This window comes from Chelonoidis abingdonii, chromosome 7 (assembly GCF_003597395.2).
Source record: "Chelonoidis abingdonii isolate Lonesome George chromosome 7, CheloAbing_2.0, whole genome shotgun sequence".
Lineage (NCBI taxonomy): Eukaryota > Metazoa > Chordata > Testudines > Testudinidae > Chelonoidis > Chelonoidis abingdonii.
In genome coordinates this window covers 76,493,862-76,513,028 of record NC_133775.1, presented here as the reverse complement: position 1 = coordinate 76,513,028, position 19,167 = coordinate 76,493,862, and the positions used below count along the sequence as shown (strand labels likewise).

The 19,167-nt window shown below is 39.5% G+C and overlaps 1 protein-coding gene across 2 annotated transcripts in view; it reads left to right on the top strand.

The window, feature by feature from the left end:
• Nucleotides 1-19,167, top strand: part of CTNNA1 (catenin alpha 1) — a 222,853-nt gene that overhangs the window by 193,107 nt on the left and 10,579 nt on the right. For both annotated transcript variants that reach the window (XM_032795619.2, XM_075068058.1), the window contains exons 12-16: nucleotides 5,802-6,002; nucleotides 8,370-8,521; nucleotides 12,260-12,370; nucleotides 16,429-16,610; nucleotides 17,706-17,811. In XM_032795619.2, coding sequence (XP_032651510.1) covers nucleotides 5,802-6,002; nucleotides 8,370-8,521; nucleotides 12,260-12,370; nucleotides 16,429-16,610; nucleotides 17,706-17,811 — 752 coding nt within the window. The remainder of the gene's footprint in view (nucleotides 1-5,801; nucleotides 6,003-8,369; nucleotides 8,522-12,259; nucleotides 12,371-16,428; nucleotides 16,611-17,705; nucleotides 17,812-19,167) is intronic.

Here is a 19,167-nt window from a genome sequence, read left to right as displayed (position 1 = left end):
GGTTACAGTATAGACATAATGCAGGCATTTTTACCTCCATGTAAACACCTGAGTCCTGATGACTATAATTTGCTGCTACCAGCAGAGAATTAGGGATCCAATTTTCCTTGTACAAACAGACTGAGCATCTCAAATGCTGTGAAAGTACCAGTATTCAAAAGATGTTCATGGAGATAAGTTATGTAGGAACTGTAGGAGAGAACTTGAAGTTCTAATTTTAAAAGGGAGTTTACAATAAATGTTTGCATTCTGACATCCTATACTTTTAATACCAACTTCGTCTTTGGGATGAGCTCATAGTCGCTTGGAAGGCAATTGAAACCATGGGGCTCTACATCTTACATCTCCATGGTTGTTACAGTATTGGTAGTTGAAATTGCACAGCAATAGAGGCGCATAGTTCTGGGTAAGGATACTTGTTTTTAGAATAAGTAATGATGGTCTCATGTTTTATGGCCTGTTTGGAATGTGCCAGTTAATATAAACAAATTATAAAAATTGTCAGGGCTGTGCAACATCCTTCTTTATAAGGCATCCCAGCATGTTTCAATTGTAAATGTGCTTGGAAAAGTTTTCAAACTGCAGAAATAGTTGACTATGACCTATTCCCTCCCAACATCTCACCTCAAGAGAGAGACTGGTATTAAACAATAGGAGAAGTAGACTATATTGTTAGCTCACTACGTTTAATTATGCTGAAAGATTTCAGGGTCTCTGCTGATCTTGGTGAGTCACTAATAGGGTGACCAGACAGTAAGTGTGAAAAATCAGGACAGGGGTGGGAGATAATAGGAGCCTATATAAGAAAAAACCCCAAATATCAGGACTGTCCCTATAAAATCTGGACATCTGGTCACCCTAGTAACTAGAAACGTTATTTATTCACTCTAATTTAAGGTTTTGCGTGCCAGTAATACATTTTAACGTCTTTAGAAGGTCTTTCTATACGTCTATATAACTAAACTGTTGTATGTAAAGTAAATAAGGTTTTTAAAATGGTTAAGAAGCTTCATTTAAAATTAAATTAAAATGCAGAGCCCCCCTGACTGGTGGCTAGAACCTGAGCAGTGTGAGTGCCACTGAAAATCAGCTCCTGTGCTGCCTTTGGCACCAGTGCCATAGATTGCCTACCCCTAGTCTATGCTAGGAGGGGTAGGTAATTGGTTTAGGTAATCCATCTCCCCTAGAGGTAGTAGGTAGGTAGGTCGGTCAATGGAAGAGTTACAAAACTCTCAAAACTGGGTGACTGGGCAACAAAATGACTACATTTATCAACACTAAATTTCAAAGTAATGTACATTGGAAAACGTAATCCCAACTATACATGTAAAATAATGAGTTCTAAATTAGCTATTACTGCTCAAGAAAGAGATCTTGGAGTCATTGTGAATAGTTCTCTGAAAACATCCACTCGGTTGTGCAGCGACAGTCAAAAGAGCAAACAACATTAGGAACCATTAGGAAGGGGATAGATAATAAGACAGAAAATATCATAATGTCACTCTATAAATCTAAGTATGCCCACACCTTGAATACTGTGTGCAGTTCTAATCACCCCAACTAAAAAATATATAATGGAATAGGAAAAGGTACAGAAAGGCAACAAAAATGATTGGGGGTCTGAAATAACTTCCATAGAAAGACTGATTGTTCATCTTGGGGCGGGGGAGGAGACAACTACGGGGGAATTTGATAGAGGTCTATAAAATCATAAAGGTGGGAAGAAAGTAAATAAGGAAGTTTACCCCTTATAACAGAAGAACCAAGGACCACCCAATAAAATTAATAGGCAGATGGTTTAAAACAAACAAACAAAGCAATACTTCTTCACACAATGCATAGTCACCCTGTGGAACTAGTTGCCAGGAGACGTTTTGAAGGCTAAGTCTATAACTGGGTTCAGTAAAAGAACAAGATAATTTCCTGGAGGATATTAGCTGTTAGCCAAGATGGTCAGGGATACAGCCCCAAACTCTGGGTATCCCTAGCCTCTGATTGACAGAAGCTGGGACTGGATGACAAGGGATGGTCACTTGATAAATTGCTCTGTTCTGTTCATTCCTTGTGAAGCTTCTAGCATCGACTACTGTTGGAAGACAGGATACTGGGCTAGATGGACCATTGGCCTCATCCAAAGTGAACTGTTCTTATGTCTAAGCCAGGAGTCTCAAACACGCGGCCCACGAGATTATTTTCTGCAGTCCGCGAGCTCCTCACAGCCCCACCACCCTCCCCCAGCATTTACCTAGAGCGGCTCTCTGTGGCCTGGCGCTCCCTGACGGCCTGCCCTTCCCCCATGCCGCTCTGGGAAGCGAAAAGAACGTGGGGGGAAAAGAGGCACAGGGGTGTGTGTTGCTGTTGTTTCAGGCATCATCTCCGGCAGCTCCCATTGGCCGCGGTTCCCCGTTCCCAGCCAATGGAAGATGCTGGAGGCTGTGCTTGAAGCAACAGCAACACACACACACCCCGTGCCCTTGCTCCCCCACTTTCCAGCTGCTTCCCAGAGTGGTGTGGGGACAGGGCAGGCAGGCAGGGAGCCTGCTCTGCCCCTAGTGCATGCCGGGCCAGAGCCCACCCCCCCGAGCCCCTCCTGCAGTCAACCCCCCTACCCTGAGCCCCTTGCTGCACCCTGTACCCCGACCCCCTGCCAAATCCCTCCTGCACCCCAAACCACTGCCCTGAGCCCCCGCCGTACCCTGCACCCTGACCCCCTGCTGACCCCCTGCTGCACCCCAACCCCCTTTCCTGAGCCCCCTGCCACATCCTGCACCCTTCCTGCACCCCAACCCACAGCCCTGAGACCCCGCCGCACCCCTGCTGCATCCTGATCCCCTGCCCTGACCTCCTGCTGCACCCTTCATCCCTCCTGCAACCCACACCCCAACTCCCTGCCCTGAGCCCATCACACCCCTCCTGCACCCCATGAGGCCAGGAAGGGGGCAGAGTTGGGGTGGGGATTTTGGGGAAGGAGTTGGAATGGGGGAAGGGTTGGAAACAGGCAGAGCAGGGGTGGGGCTTCATGGAAAGAGTGGAGTGGGGCGGGGCCAAGGGCGGCACGGGGGAGGTATCAGTAATGCAGTCCTCGGGCCAATGTACTAGTCCTCATGTGGCCCTCGTGGTCATTTGAGTTTGAGACCCCTGGTCTAAGCCGATCTAACCCCCGGTGTAACTTTAGTTAGACTAGGCACAAGTCTCTTCCACTAGTTTTAAACAGATCTTTTACCAGTTAACTCAATATCCGTTTCACCATTGGTAAATTCTTGGAAAATGATTGTTTCACAATCTGTGTTAAGAATGAAAGAACTCTGCAGGTGTGAGTTGGCTGTCTAATATGATTAGGACAGTGGTAGGAAACATTTAAACCTATAGAAAGTAACAGGGCAGAAATGCCTTACTAGTACAGTGTTTCAGAGCTAGTTATTTTTCTGGCTAGCAGCACAATGTTCAAATGTTAATGCTAGGTAAAAATGGCATAAGTGTACAAAACTGATATCTAACAATATCAGAACATCAGAGCTAAGACTCTCAGAGCTGGATATCCAAATTTTAGGCAGTTTTGAAAATTTCAGTCTAGGCTACTATAATTTACCCCAGGAGGAATTCTGAGCCACTGTGCATGTGTAGAATTCATGTTGCTCACAGATTTTGTTGATTTTACACAGAAAATGACAGGAAAGCAAAGGTAAGCTGCTATAATGGTCACATGCTCGCTCCCCAACAGTGTGGGCACCTTGTTTCTGGTGTCCAGAGCAGCTGTGTGTGGGGGGATAGATCACTGCAGAGGCCCATGGGTGTAGTTGGGGGGGCATTGTCCCCCCCAGAGGCGAGGTATGGGAGGTTACAGGGGTTCATGTGCCACTGTGGCTCCCCACCACCCCCAAATTTCTGCGAGCACAGAGCTGCCTCTCCGAGTCCTATTGCTGGTTGTCTTCCCAGTCTGTGTGTCGGGCACTCTGTTTTCTGTACAGTGGTGAGTGCCTGTGGTGGGGCAGAGCAAGTGGTGGGGAAAGTAAGAGGGATGGAATAGGGAAGGAGGATGTGGGAGTGATGGAGATGGGGGGGAAGCGATAACCCAGCAAGTGGCAGCCCCTTGGCAGCAGCTGGGGCTCCCCTGTTAAGTAGGTCCATCAATCCTCCTGTACCTGAACCCTCACCCCACCAAAGCCCAACCAGCTGCACCCGGACTCCCCCGCTGAGCCCCAACCACCTTTAGCTGGACCCCCTGCAGAGCCCCATTGCCCCTGCACCCAGATCCCCCAATGAGCCCCAGTGTATCCAGATCTCTCACTGAGCCACATTCACCCAGATTGCCCCAAGCTTGCATCCTGCTGGGCTGAGCCTGCGTGGCTGCAGCTAGCACAGAGGGACAGGGCCCCAGGGTGTTTCTGGGGCAGGCCTGGCCCTTGTGCTGTGTCATAGGTGCAGCATCACTGCTGAGTCTCTCTCTGGGGGGAGGAAGGAAGACAGGAAGGACTGCAGGGTGATCTCCCACCTCCATGCAGCCAGTGTCCTGTGCTTCCCATTGCCACCTTGAAGCCTACACATTTATTGACAAATAAAATTTGCAGCATTTTGCAGAAATTTAAAATATTGTGTGCAGAATTTTTATTTTGGGGGCGCAGAATTCCCTCAGGAGTAGTAACTGCATGTTTCACTGTTTTTTTCTTTGAGCATTTTGTAACTTTCTCATTCAATAATGTTAATCTGATTCCCTACTTTAAAAGCAAATACAAAAATCACGAAACTGGAGTATTTTCGTTCTCTTATGAACCAGTGAATAGTATCTACAGTAGTTACAAACACCTCAGGAATGGAGGCTGTTCATAACTCTGAACAAAACATTATGGTTGTTCTTTCAAAAGTTTACAACTAAACATTAACTTAGTAAAGTTTCAAAGCTATATTATGCAGAAGAAAAATGCTGCTTTTAACCATCTTAATTTAAATGAAACCAGCACAGAACCTGTTTCCTTAACTTGTCAAATCTTTCTTTAAACTTTCCCTTTAGTTTACGTTTAACACAGTACTGTACTGTATTTGCTCTTTTTTTGTCTCTGCTGCTGCCTGATTCTGTACTTCTGGTTCCAAATGAGGTGTGTGGTTGACTGGTCAGTTCATAACTCTGGTATGCATAACTCTGAGGGTTTTTTGAAAGAATGAAGGAGCCTGAAAGCGAGATCTTCCAGATTCTGTTCCATTTAATTGTGTAACTTCAAAATAGGATGGGGATTAATTATTTGATGATCTTATGTAGTAAAGTTGTGATTTGTATTTCTAGACTTGTATAGCAGGATTGTCCAAAGCTGTTTACGTATACTAGAAAAGCCTCATACTGTTAAGAGATGTTGATTCTGTTAGAAAATTAAAAGGGTTGGATGAGTCAGAGGCATGGTGGTTCATTATCCCATCCACATACAAGGCAAGTGGAAAGGATGTGGACTAGTCCAGTCCAGAGGAAGGAATCTCAGAGCAGACAAGGCTGGGTAGACATGAACGGAACTCTCAACTCTTGTGTTGATAGAACCAAGCCCTAGGATTGCAATACATTTGGATTCCACATAGTACGTGAACGAGGATTTTGACAGCCAGTTTGGAGAGGCATCTGCCCACTGATTGCAACAAACTGGTTTAAAACATAGTTAATGCTTCAGAAAGTATGGTTGGAGCTTATTTTAAAGAGAAGGTATTGAAGCTTCACGTGCTTGTTTAGGAGGTGTTACTTACACATGCACGCGCGCACACACACACATACAAATAAGAGGAAAATGTTCATGTCTAAATACTACTTCTTTTGCCACCAGAGAATCATATTTTAGAAGATGTAAACAAATGTGTCATTGCTCTCCAAGAAAAAGATGTTGATGGTTTAGACCGAACAGCTGGTGCAATTCGTGGACGTGCAGCTAGAGTCATTCATGTTGTAACTTCCGAAATGGATAACTATGAACCTGGAGTCTACACAGAAAAGGTGCTGGAAGCAACAAAATTGTTGTCCAATACAGGTAGGAATAAACAGTGCTCAGTACTGATGTATGGGTTCAAACCGCATACAACTACAAAGGTAAATGGATACAAACATATTAGTGCAACTTACAAGAATAAGGGTTCAGTTTCATAAAACTTGTCTATGCAGTATTTCTATTCAAAGTAGGGCTGTCAATTAATCGAAGCTAACTCATGTAATTAACTCAAAAAAATAATCGTGATTAATTGCACTGTTAAACAATAGAATACCAATTGAAATGTATTAAATATTTTTGGATGTTTTTCTACATTTTCAAATAGTGAAATCACTGTATTTAATACAAATGTATTACAATGTAGAATACAAAGTGTACAGTGCTCACTATATTATTTTTATTACAAATATTTGCACTTTTAAGAATGATAGAAGAAATGGTATTTTTTCAGTTCATCTCATACATGTATTATAGTGCAATCTCCAGCATGAAAGTGCAATTTACAAATGTAGATTTGTTTTTTTGTTATATAACTGCTCTCAAAAACAAAACAATGTAAAAATTTTAGCACCTACAAGTCCACTCAGTCCTACTTGTTGTTCAGCCAATCACTAAGACAAACAAGTTTGTTTACATTTACAAGAGATGCTGCTACCTGTTTCTTCTTTACAATGTAACCTGAAAGTGAGAGCAGACGTTCATATGGCAGTTTTGTAGCCGGCATTGCAAGGTATTTATGTGCCAGATATGCTAAATATTCATATGCCCCTTCATGCTTCACCCAGCATTCCAGAGGATATGCTTCCATGCTGATAATGCTTTAATTAAATTTCTGACTGATCTCTTTGGTGGGGGGGAGAACTATGTGTCTTCGGCTCTGTTTTACCTGCATTCTGTCATATTTTTCATGTTATAGTGGTTTCGGATGATGACTCAGCATATTTGTTTTACGAATACTTTCACAGCAGATTTGACAAAATGCAAAGATACCAATGTGAGATTTCTAAAAAAAACTACAACGCTCGACCCCAAGGTTTAAGAATCAGAAGTGCCTTCCAAAATCTGAGGGAGACAAGGTGTAGCGCATGCTTTCAGAAGTCTTAAAAGAGCAACACTCAGATACGGAAACTACGAAACCTGAACCACTGAAAAAGAAAATCAACCTTCTGCTGGTGATATCTGACTCAGATGATGGAAATGAACATGCATCGGTTTGGTCTGTTTTGTATCGTTATCGAGCAGAACCCATTATCAGCATGGACGCATGTCCTATGGAATGGTAGTTGAAGATAAAGGGGCATATGAATCTTTTTTTAGCTCATCTGGCATGTAAACATCTTGCAAGGCCAGCTGCAACAGTGCCATGCAAACATGTTCTCGCTCTCAGGTGATGTAAACAAGAAGCGGGCAGCACTATCTCCTGAAAATTGTAACCAAGTTTGTTTGAGTGATTGGCTGAAGTAGGACTAGAACCTACAAGTCCAGTCAAAGTTTAACATTTTTTTATTTTTAATGCAGTTATTTTTGTACATAATTCTACATTTGTAAGTTCAACTTTTATGATAAAGAGATTACACTACCGTACTTGTATGAGGTGAATTGAAAAATACTATTTATTTTGTTTTTTACAGTGCAAATATTTGTGATCAAGAATAAATATAATATAATCATTGTAGAAAAATATATGCTGTGTTTGTGCCACTTCTGAAATTGGGCTTATGATATGGACTTGTAGGGTCCAGTGACTTGCATCGCTCCATACTTCTTCACAGAATGATGCTTCAGAATTTGAGCTTGTGTGTCTTTAAAATTGCAATCATGAGAGCTAAAAACAAAACAAAACCCAAAAACCAAAGAGGACGCTGAAAAAAACAGATGGAAACCAATCCAATGTTCTATTCTTGAGTCCATATAGAGCCTGAAACAAAAGCTGTTGAAGGTTATGAATGCCCTTTGTTTCAGTAGAGTATTAAACTGTCATTTTTAGGTTTAGTTTTAAGTTAGCTCTTAAATATTTCCCTGCTGATCATTTTTAGCAAATATTTCCTCCTTATCTCACAATCGCCAAGTGCCTCCCATACCACCCAGGTATAGTACTATAAATCGGCTGGTTTTTCCCCCAACATCCTCTGCCATGCAGCTGTGGAGCATATTTGAAACTAAAAATGTGGTGACATCATAAAGTAAACTGCAATTAATATCAAAAGAAAACCTGAGCTATTAACTGATTGTTAGCTTTTTCTGTCTTTAATAACCTCAGTTTTTTTAAATTAACTGAACCTGCTGCAGAATTTCTAGTGTCAACCTGAGTACCACAAAATTTGCCCATCTTTCATTAGAGTACATTGGGGCCAGGGAGTAGGGGCAACATTGCTGAATGTGCTTGACTTATTTGTTTTCTTAATTCAGTTATGCCCCGTTTTACTGAGCAAGTGGAAGCTGCTGTGGAAGCACTTAGTTCTGACCCTGCTCAGCCAATGGATGAAAACGAATTTATTGATGCTTCACGATTGGTGTATGATGGAATTCGGGATATCAGAAAAGCTGTGTTGATGATCAGAGTGAGTGACTTTGTATTTAACTTATTTTTACAGCATTCTACTTTAATTTACTTTACTCAGCATTTATTGAACTTCAGAAAATATGTCGTTCCTACACAGAGTAGAGAGTATAAGATTTTTCACTGACAGCTTATTAAAATGATGCATCTGAAAGCTGTTAATGAGTTTATAGAGGACTTCAAAATGTCTGCTGTATGTATGTTTTATCTTAAAATGCAAATTTCACCAAATAGGTCTGTGCATCACTGATAATTAGACCTGAAGTGCTAAACATCCTTAATGATGCATCTATTCATAATGCAATGCTTATACATATGCTAAAACTGGCGACCCTTGGTTTAGACAATAGCAAATTAACTCTTGCTATGTTTGACTTTATTTTTTATTTAAGGAAAGGAGACTTCCAACTTAATTTCTCAAATCTTAAGTAAACTTTACAAAAATTTCATACCAGTTTCTTGAAAATGAGATTAGGTGATCGGGATGTTAAGACTCGCCTTGTTCTTAGAGAACCTGAGAAACCAGGCAGCATAGATAAACGGGGGCTAGCTTGTTAGAATTTTATTTCCTTTTCTGTGCCTGCAATTTGCAAATGCAATTAAACAAACTTGGATATCTCCCTACCCGATAAGGAGGCAGTCATCTAAATGGTATTACCTGAAGGAGCAAAAGGGCACCTGCAGTGATTTGAAGGCACAAAGAGGAAGCATCAGGCTTACACGTGGGCTCTTCAGACCTTAATATGAACCAGAGCTTAGTGATAACAAAAGGGATGTAAGGTTTTCTATCCCTCTCCCCTTCTTCCCATGCCTCAACAGTGAACATCTCTCCACCCAAGGCAATATTTGTAAGGTTGGAAATGAGCCTTTCCTGTAGAGGTTTCATATTGTCCACTGGTTCAAATGTCTTGGTGGTGACTAAATTTGCAGTATGTAATCCCAGCACATCACTGACTGTAACAACCCTCATAATACTCATTTGTTACCTTTGCTTGCTTAAACTGAAGCCTAAGGAAGGGCAGAGAAAAAGTGAGAAACTATTGCAGGAAGCAGTTTTAAGAAACTTTGATATATACCCCTTTTCCATGGAGCAGCATTATTAGTTGGGATCTCGTTTCCCTCACATGTTACAAATTAATTTTATTCATCCCCTTCTATGAGTCTTGTTTCTCAGGACAAGGAGGTACAGCTGCTAATTCTACGCCTGCAGCAATCAGCAGAGCTGGCAGTGCCAGGAATCCTGATATTTTCCCTCACTTTGCTCATCTGTGCTGTGGAGAAGCCACATTTATGATGTCAGGATTCCATGGCTATATTGCAACTGCCAGTAGCTAAAGGCAGTTCAGTGGTGACAAATAAGTGACCTAAAAAAAGTCAAAATGTTAAAACACTCAAGTGTTTTTCTGCTGAACTTACTTAAAATAAAATAGAGCCCTCAAAACTGAGATAACAGAAGACGCACCATTTTTGCAGGCTTCTCTGTTTCAGATTGGAATTCAGAAGCAACCTTGCTTTGAAAAGGAGTGCTGCTGAGCAAAGTCAGTGCAAACAAGCCACTTAAAGTTGAAACTAGGGTCTAAATGGGGAAATCCGTTGACCGATCCTTCACATATCTTAGGAGGAAAAGTCACTGAAAAGCCTAATAGGGTATTTTGGTTTCTTTTAAGTAATATTTTTTTCAAAGCTAAAATCTTCGTGCATGAGCAGAACCCTTTTTTCTTCTTTAAACATAAATACTTCCCTTCTTGAGTCCATGTTGCAAGACAAAACTAAACATCAGAAACCTCTCATGTATTCACTTGGATTTGTTATATTTAATTTGGAGTACAGGAAATCACTGAGATATTGGTGGAGAGTGGGAACATGGAGAAAAGGTTATGATCTGAAACAATAAAGCTGCACAGCTGTCATTGTCGTGTTAGTGTGCATTATCTCCACTGTTTCAATGGAAGAAGTTCATTAGTTTTGACTGATAGTATTATTCAGTGGTAACAGAATGAGATGTCAAATGCTAAATGCTGTAGTTGTCTTGTACCTCAATTCCAAGACTAAAATTAACCCACGGAGGAGCTTGTGGGGGGCAAAAATGCCTTCGCTCCAATTTCTCCACTGAACTGTTAACCTGTGACAACTGATGCAAATTTTTTCAGTGCCGTTGTTTTAATGTTCTATGTCTTCATATCAGATTTGCTCCATTTTAGAGCTGAAAAATAACCTGGGTTCTGAAAGTCGGCCTGCATTCTTTCTGGCTCAAGTTTGATAGTACTAGGTTCTATTAACACATAGTTAACATTATTTGTACCAAAACTAGAAAAGAATCCAGTTAGCTGGATGATATCTGAGGCTTTAACAGGAGTAAATAATAAAAAAGTAAGTTAAGTATTCAGAGATGAGTGAACATAATCAGAGCATCCGATGAAGTGGGCTATAGTCCACGAAAACTTATGCTCAAATAAATTTGTTAGTCTCTTAGGTGCCACAAGTACTCCTGGTCTTTTTGCAGATACAGACTAACACAGCTGCTACTCTGATACTCAGAGCAATCCATCTAAGTGATAAGTCTTTTATACATAGTCCTTCAGATGATAAAATGCATTTAATATTGCATCAGTATTTAGTCGTATTTTCAGGTGTTTTGGTAACCAAAAACAGTACAAACACAAGAATATTTCCTCATTTACTTAAAGAATAGTACCTTACATGCCTTTACACTGATTCACTTGTGTTCTCACATTCATATATGAAAATGAAGAAAACTCTTATGTAAAGTGGGGGCTGGGAAAGGCACTAGGTTCGGGACAGGCTTATTTGACCAGCCTGCATTTTTGGCTAAATGGTTAACACAACCATCCATAATCTTCTTTTGTATTGCAAGATGCCCTGTATTGGAAAACACATTATAAAAATTAAATTGTAGGAAAGGAGCAGGTAAGAGCTACTTACATCTTTAAACCTATTAATAGCAAATATTGCACTATTCAGTCAAGTTCCTTATTACTACAGCCCTGCAAAATTGTCAGAAAAATGTGGCAGCCTAGGTAAAGGTGCAGTATTTTAATATAAGCAGATATTGTTTAAACTTAAGCTTTATAAAAATTTTGTTGCAGTTTCAGCTGTATACTGACAGCAGCAAAAATAAACTCCAAATTGGAATTAGGTTAGCTGATAGAATAAAATTTGACCCTATTAACTACAAATTTTAAGCTTTGCCTAGAGAATGGTAAGAATAAATTTTGGTTTACTATAGCTACTGATAACCCTGTGAAAGCTTTGATTTTTTTTAATTGTCCTAAACAATAGAACAGCTGCTATTTTGAAATAGGCTTTAAAAGATGTTGGGACTTGAATTTTGATGTGGGCTTTCTGAATAAAGCAACTAAACTCAACGTATACCTTATGTAATTTGGATTCCATGTAACTGTCTTTTCCTGTAGTCCAAATCTTGAGTACACTCCTTTAACCTTATTCCGTGTTTAGCACACATTTTAGGGCCCTCTGCAATTACTTAACTGTAAACTACAGGTTTGAGCAGTCAGACATATAGTCATACAAATGACATAAACGAGCGAATTCTGACTTACCCTCACTTGAAAGCCTAAATAATGCACTGTAGTTATTCTGTCTCCTCCTTCTACCTCTGATGCTAAACAGCTGACCAGAAGGTACTGGGTGTGAAGAGATCAATTCACTTCTGTTGATCTTGGCTGACTTGTGATGAATTCTACTTTTCTTTTCTTAGACTCCTGAAGAGTTGGATGACTCTGATTTTGAGACTGAAGACTTTGATGTCAGAAGCAGAACAAGTGTTCAAACTGAAGATGATCAGCTCATTGCTGGGCAAAGTGCAAGAGTAAGGAAAACATTTTAAACATTATATCTTCTACAAGAAACAGTTTAACTTGTTCTAAGAATCAGATTTTTAAATCTGTCACTTAAGAAGCCTGGGTCTGGTTCTGTTTCTCTCTTGAAAATGCTAGGTCAGAAAACTGACATTAATCTCTTCCTTTCCACTGCCTCAAAAAGCAGCTGAGAGAAACATTACATTTTAAAAACATCAGTGTCTGCTTTGTTTCGGGCATTCTGAGAGACCAGAATCCTTTTGATATTGATAAACTACTATAAACTTTCACATCACAAATCTGAAATAGTTGCTCCCTTTTTTTAAGGCATGTGAATTTTTGGCTGGTAAATAAATCCATCTGTGGCAAACTGATGTTCTTTTTTTCCTGGTTGTTGGAACTTCAGACTAGAAATAGATATTGCCACAAGCTTAGCCATTTTCTACAAAAAGCCTTTTAGAAAGTCCACTGGACTTTTAACAAAGGGTCTGCTGAAAGACAGCAGCCTCAAAAAATTATTCAGCCAACTTCTTTTCCTATGACAGTTTTTTAAAAAAAAAAGGTATCGAACACCAGAAATCTTTTGTGGCATCATCCTAAGAGCATAGAACACTGTTGACCTAAAGTTCAACTGTGGAAATAAATGCAACAGTAAAGGCTGTATTACTTTAATATACCATTTCTAATTTTTCAGCCATTAATTATTCAATATTGTACTTCAATGCTTTTATTTTAAAGTCACCTAAAGCCATACAAGAACAGTTGGTCCTTGTTTATCAAATTTTCAGCATGCTTGGCTTTGGAGTCTTACTTGCAGGGAGTGTGTTCTTTCCTTGTAAAAATTTTCTCCATTTCCCCTCTCCCACTCACTCCAAACTAAAAAAATATTGTCGGGTATGTGTAGTGTACTTTGGACACAGCCCGGTACCGGGTGTCTGTCATTGTTTCATAGAATCATAGAATATCAGGGTTGGAAGAGACCTCAGGAGGTCATCTAGTCCAACCCCCTGCTCAAAGCAGGACCAACACCAACTAAATCATTCTACCCAGGGCTTTGTCAAGCCGGGTCTCAAAAAAACTTTTAAGGAAGGATATTCCACCACCTCCTTAGATAACCCATTCCAGTGCTTCACCACCCTCCTAGTGAGTGAAATAGTGTTTCCTAATACCCAACCTAGACCTCCCCCACTGCAGCTTGAGACCATTGCTTCTTGTTCTGTCATCTGCCACCACTGAATTCCTTTTTTCCTCCTATTGTAATGGAAGCCCTGCTATCCAGCTCTATTTGGAAATACCCATGTGTAGCTTGCAGGGTAGATTGATTCAAATCACCACGTGGAAAGTCTTGATTTAAATAATCAATTTTAATCAACTTTTCGCTTTGTATTTAGTTATTTTCTAAAGAAAGTTGTGTTCTCATTGGTTGATATACCCATGAAAATATATTCATTTATAACTCAATACAGCCTTTATGGTAGACTTGGTATATCTTTTTGCTATCTAGGAGGGTGCACTATAACTATGTACTTTCATTTAAGCAGTTATGTAGCTTAATATTTTCAGATTCCTAATTGGACATTTTTAGTATTAGAAAATGGTGAAGGATATGTTGCTTATTTACTAGATACTTAACTCTTTTCTTATGATTTGTGTCCTGCATCAGCATGGTACTGGAATTTAAACAAACACATATGATCGCACATAAATCTTTTATTAAACAAAACAACCTTAAATGTTTTGGCTAATAAACTTCTCTTATCAAAACATATTTCATGTTTACAACTAAATGATTTGTTAAAGGAAAAGAAGGGTTAACTATAGTCAGTGAATTAAACTGATTATTTCAGTTCAGCCTGGGTAAATTTTCAAATGTGTATGTGAAAGTGACTGGAGCTCAAGTTCCTGCTTGCCCAAGTCTCTTGAAAATGAGACAACAGTCTCCTAAGTTACTTAACCTGTCCTTCAGACCTTTACAACTAATATATCTCATCCCCTCCTGCCATGTATTTTATTCATAGTCTGGAAGGGAGAGACAAGTTTTCCTCCTTTTTCAACTTCTAGTTGATTTCTCAACTTCAAATGAATTAGAATATTTTCTTCATTTGGACCATCTGTCACTGCAGAAGAGGCTACTGCTGTCAAAAGCTGGCCTAGCACTTCAGTAGACTCTGTTCCAGGTGCTTAGCTAGTGACTTCCACCAGTTCAGTGGAGTGACTTTCTCAGAAACAGCAGCAGCAAACATGTATTGCTTTAATACTTCATCTCCAGCCTTGAAATTTATTTTGGTTGGCATGATTGATCGTTATATGCATGTCATAGCAGCATCTTCTTATTCAGCATTTAGGCATCTACCCTGGTATGTTGGGTTGAGAATATTAGCAAGAAAATGAAGTGGAGTAAGGTTGTTGAGCCATCTGCTTTACTGCCTGCAATTTAACTTCATTGAGTATTTCTTCAGCATCTTCTTGACATTTTCCAAGTTTCAACAGCATCAGTAGTACAGCAGCAATTTTTCTGCAATTTGTCCTAGGCTATGGAATTAGTATATTTCAGTATAACGAGTTTATCTTCTATATTTATCTTTAGTCTGATGTTGTCTATTTTATCATTTACTAGCATAGTAAGGCCTAGGTAGTCCATAAGAATAGTGCAAAAAGTTTATTAACTAGTTGATCCAGATTGTTCAGATAAGTTCCATGATATCTTGAAAGACATTGCCTTCTGAGAAGCATTTTTCATAACGTTTCATTCTGACAGCCAGGGCTTGCATCTTTGTTTTGCACTGTTTGTTTGGCCGCATGTTCCTTTTTTACACAGAGATAAAGGCATTTCTTGAAAATATTTCCAAATAGTCTCTCTTATGACCTGCAGCCATGGTAATTTTTTCTCCAGATCCCTGATGTTGAAATCAACACTAGAGTCTACACTCTGAAGAATGTTTTCCCTTCTTCCTGCAGTGTCCTGCTTTGACACCAGTGTTTCTCCTTTCTGGTTGCATGCTGTGCTCCTTCTCTTGTTCCCTAACTCTCCCATGACCCCTATCCTCAGAAAAACAAAACAGGCCAAGACTTTTGCTCATGTAACCCACATCCCTTTTGCACTGCAGTATCTTATTTGTTTATAGATAGATGGAGGCAGTTGAACAGTTAATGTTTTTTTGTTTTTATCTCTTTGTGTACACACACAAGAAGAGAGACCAATCAGCTCAGGTAGGGAGAAGCTATAAAATGAGTGTGAGGCCACCCAGGTGGGCTCAGTGAATATTTCTGATGAGAGATATGATGTCTCCTCGAGTCAGAGGCTGGGTCCCAACATTTCTGATGACTTTGCCAGTCTGTTGCAGCCAGTAGCACAGCCCCTTGGTCCCTCCCCAAGGATCAAGCCCTTAACACAGCACATGATCTATCTATTTATAGAGCTTGGCCTCCGAGGTTATATGTTTTCTTCCATTCTTTCTTTATGTAGAAGAGCAGCCTTTAACTTGGAGATCTTCAATAGAGGCTTATGGATTTTTTATAATCTTTTGAAACATTTAGATAAGTTTAGCTTAGATTTCATGTTAAACAGGTTTATTTTCATAATGAAAAATCTAAAATAAAATAAAAATCTGATTTTAATTTAAAACAAAAAAACACATTGATTTTTTTTATCCACCCTGAAAGCTTGTCATTAAAACTATTGTATTTCACACAAAAAGATATTCTGTCCTCATTCACACAACTTTCCTTTGTGAAAAGGGAAGAAAAAATACTGTTGAACGCCTTAAACTTCTTTGAAGGAGTCTAGCAATTTTATTAAACAGACAAGATTACAGTTCTTGAAAAATCAACCCAGCAGCTTTCTGTCCAGGTAGCCCTTATTCTGTAATGTTAGTAGATAATCATATAGTCATAAACTTTGGTTCAAGATGAGAAGAAATGGGCCTATCAGCCCTTTAGGTCAAAGGAAGCCTATTAAAGTTTATCTCTATGTGCATCACTTAGATTGGTTGGTTATTAGTGACACTATTCTAAAAAGTCCTTTTTACAAATAACCGAATATGGAAATATGGAAATCACTTTATTTCAGGCTATCATGGCTCAACTTCCTCAAGAGCAAAAAGCTAAAATTGCTGAGCAAGTAGCAAGCTTCCAGGAAGAGAAGAGTAAATTGGATGCTGAAGTATCAAAATGGGATGACAGCGGTAATGATATTATTGTATTGGCAAAACAAATGTGTATGATTATGATGGAAATGACAGACTTTACCAGGTGAGCCTCCTTCATGTACTTCAACTTGTACAGGTGCTAACTTTCTCAGATGTTCATCTTCTCTCAGTAAATGCCTTGGCCAATGTAACCCTAACTTTTATAAGTGCAAATATTTGAAATTCTTGTTTTTTTACAACTTTAGCTTTGAATGTAACAGTATTGTTGGTGTGTTTTTAATTTTAAAACTACATATCAGTACACTTACTGATGTGTAGTTTCCAAAACTTATAAATTGACCAGATATTAAATTGTTTGTCTGTTCACAAATCTGGACTAGGGTTGTTTTCCTGAACATATTTAAAATTGTCTTTTAGTTTTGAAATTTAACAGTAAAGCTTTTATTTGAGCTGATAAGGTTTTTCTCAGGCATTGATTCAACATTCTATTAAAAACTAGATAGTGCCCTGGGGGAGGGATAGCTTAGTGGTTTGAGCATTGGCCTGCTAAATCCAGGGTTGTGAGTTCAGTCCTTGAGGGGAGCCACTTAGGGATCTGGGGCAAAATCAGTATTTGGCCCTTCCAGTTCTATGAGATAGGTATATCTCCTTATATTATGGGGAGCAGTATATAAGGGAGAGGGATAGTTCAATGGTTTGAGTATTGGCCCGCTAAACCTAGGGTTGTGAGCCCAATCCTTGGGGTGGGCCATTTGGGGTTCAGTTGGTGTTGGTCCTGCTTTGAGCAGAGGGTTGGACTAGATGGCCTTCTGAGGTCTCTTCCAACCCTAATAATCTGTGATTCTAAAACATATTTAACTTCTGAAATATTACCACATATAATAGTATATTACATTGCTTGAAACAATAGGTATAAATTGCCTAATAAAAAAAAGTTTTTTCCACAAAACATGGGCCCTTTATAGACTTGACAAAGAAGATTTGTGAACTCATTGGAGAAACTTGACTTACAAATGAGAGAGCTATTGATACACTATAGCATGTGTGATAACTTTCCTGTGAGTTGCTTATTTTTATTATGCAAGTCCACCTTACCCACATGAATACAGTTCAGTTAGGGAGTCTGGAAATTGGAATATGAGAGAGAAGCAACATGCTTGTTTTGGTGCCAAAAAGTAGAATCTGCTTTGTTTTGCAGAGGTAAAGGACCACTAAAAAATACATCAGATGTGATTAGTGCCGCCAAGAAAATTGCGGAGGCTGGATCAAGGATGGACAAGCTGGGACGGGCTATTGCTGACCATGTAAGTCGTCATGTATCTTCATAAGCCTCCATCACAATTGAGTAATTGTTCTGTGTGGATCCTTGAGAATGATTGGCGGCTTAACTACTTATTTAGTTTTCCACAATCACTTTGTGAATACAGCTCTTCTACCTTGTTTGTACCAACTGCTTTGCTGCCCCATCAGCATAAACCCCTGAATGCATACAGATACTTTTAACAGCTCGTTGTTTTAAATCAAGCACCTAGTTTCTTCATATTAGCGGAAAAGAATAGAATTTGGATTTGTCGTACTGAAGATATCCTGAGTGCTTTGCAAAGCAACAATGTGACTGTAGGCAACACAGTAAAGATCATTATGCTCCCAGCAACAGATCAGGCACAACCTTGATTTTAATCTTCCTGTTTCTGCGGAGATGTTTGAGAGTAGAGTTATCAGTGAGTTGTATTTGAAATGCTCCACAGAATCCTGTCTTCTGCCCATCTCTCCTGTATATCCATCTAGAATAGGTTTATTGTTCGTGTTTTATCCAAAGAAGGCCACCATTCCCACTATTATTGCACTACTGTGTCAGCAGAGTAGGTAGCTGTTTCCTTATTCTGAACTTGAACTCGCCTGCTTTAAAGCCCATTGGCAAGAGGACTATCAATGGAGCTTTGCTTTGTCACTGCAAATGTTAACAGAGTTTAGCTTGATCAGTTATATAATAAACCAAGTGCTCATGTTATCACACAAGGTATTCATACCACAGTGACAATCATAATAAAACAAAAATCTTACTCTATCTGATAACATTTTTGATAAGCACAGACATCGAAGGCTAAAGAAATCTGTGGTGTTCATGATAGTCGATGCTCCTGAGAGGTCCTGAAATACAAGTAGCTTAGGTTTGAGGTTTGTGATTAACCAAGCTTTACTTTTGCACAGCTATAGGTAGTTTTGTCAGTCTCTCTCTCTCTCTGAATACAAATACACAGCATGTGATTCAGAAATGAGACCTGTTTTTATTTAAAAAAGAATTAACTCTTAAAACCAATGCAGATGTTTTAATTGTTTCATCCAGCTTCCAGAGACAGTATTATGACTGATATAAATTTATTAGTTTTACTGAATGTTTAATATTAATAAACTGACAGCAGCTCAATGGAATAGCGTGGAAAGGCTGCTTTAAATGTCGTCCCCCACCCCACCCCACCACTTATCAGTAGTGAGTGAAGTCCTGGCATTAAGGTGAAGAATGGGGAGATGCCACCACTTCAGACAAGCAGGGACAAGATTTCAGACTTAGCTTGCCTTCGGAAATCTACAGTGAACTTTGTTAGCTGAAGTCTTCTATTGCTACAAATTAAAGTAGTGTTCCACGCACACACTCAGAT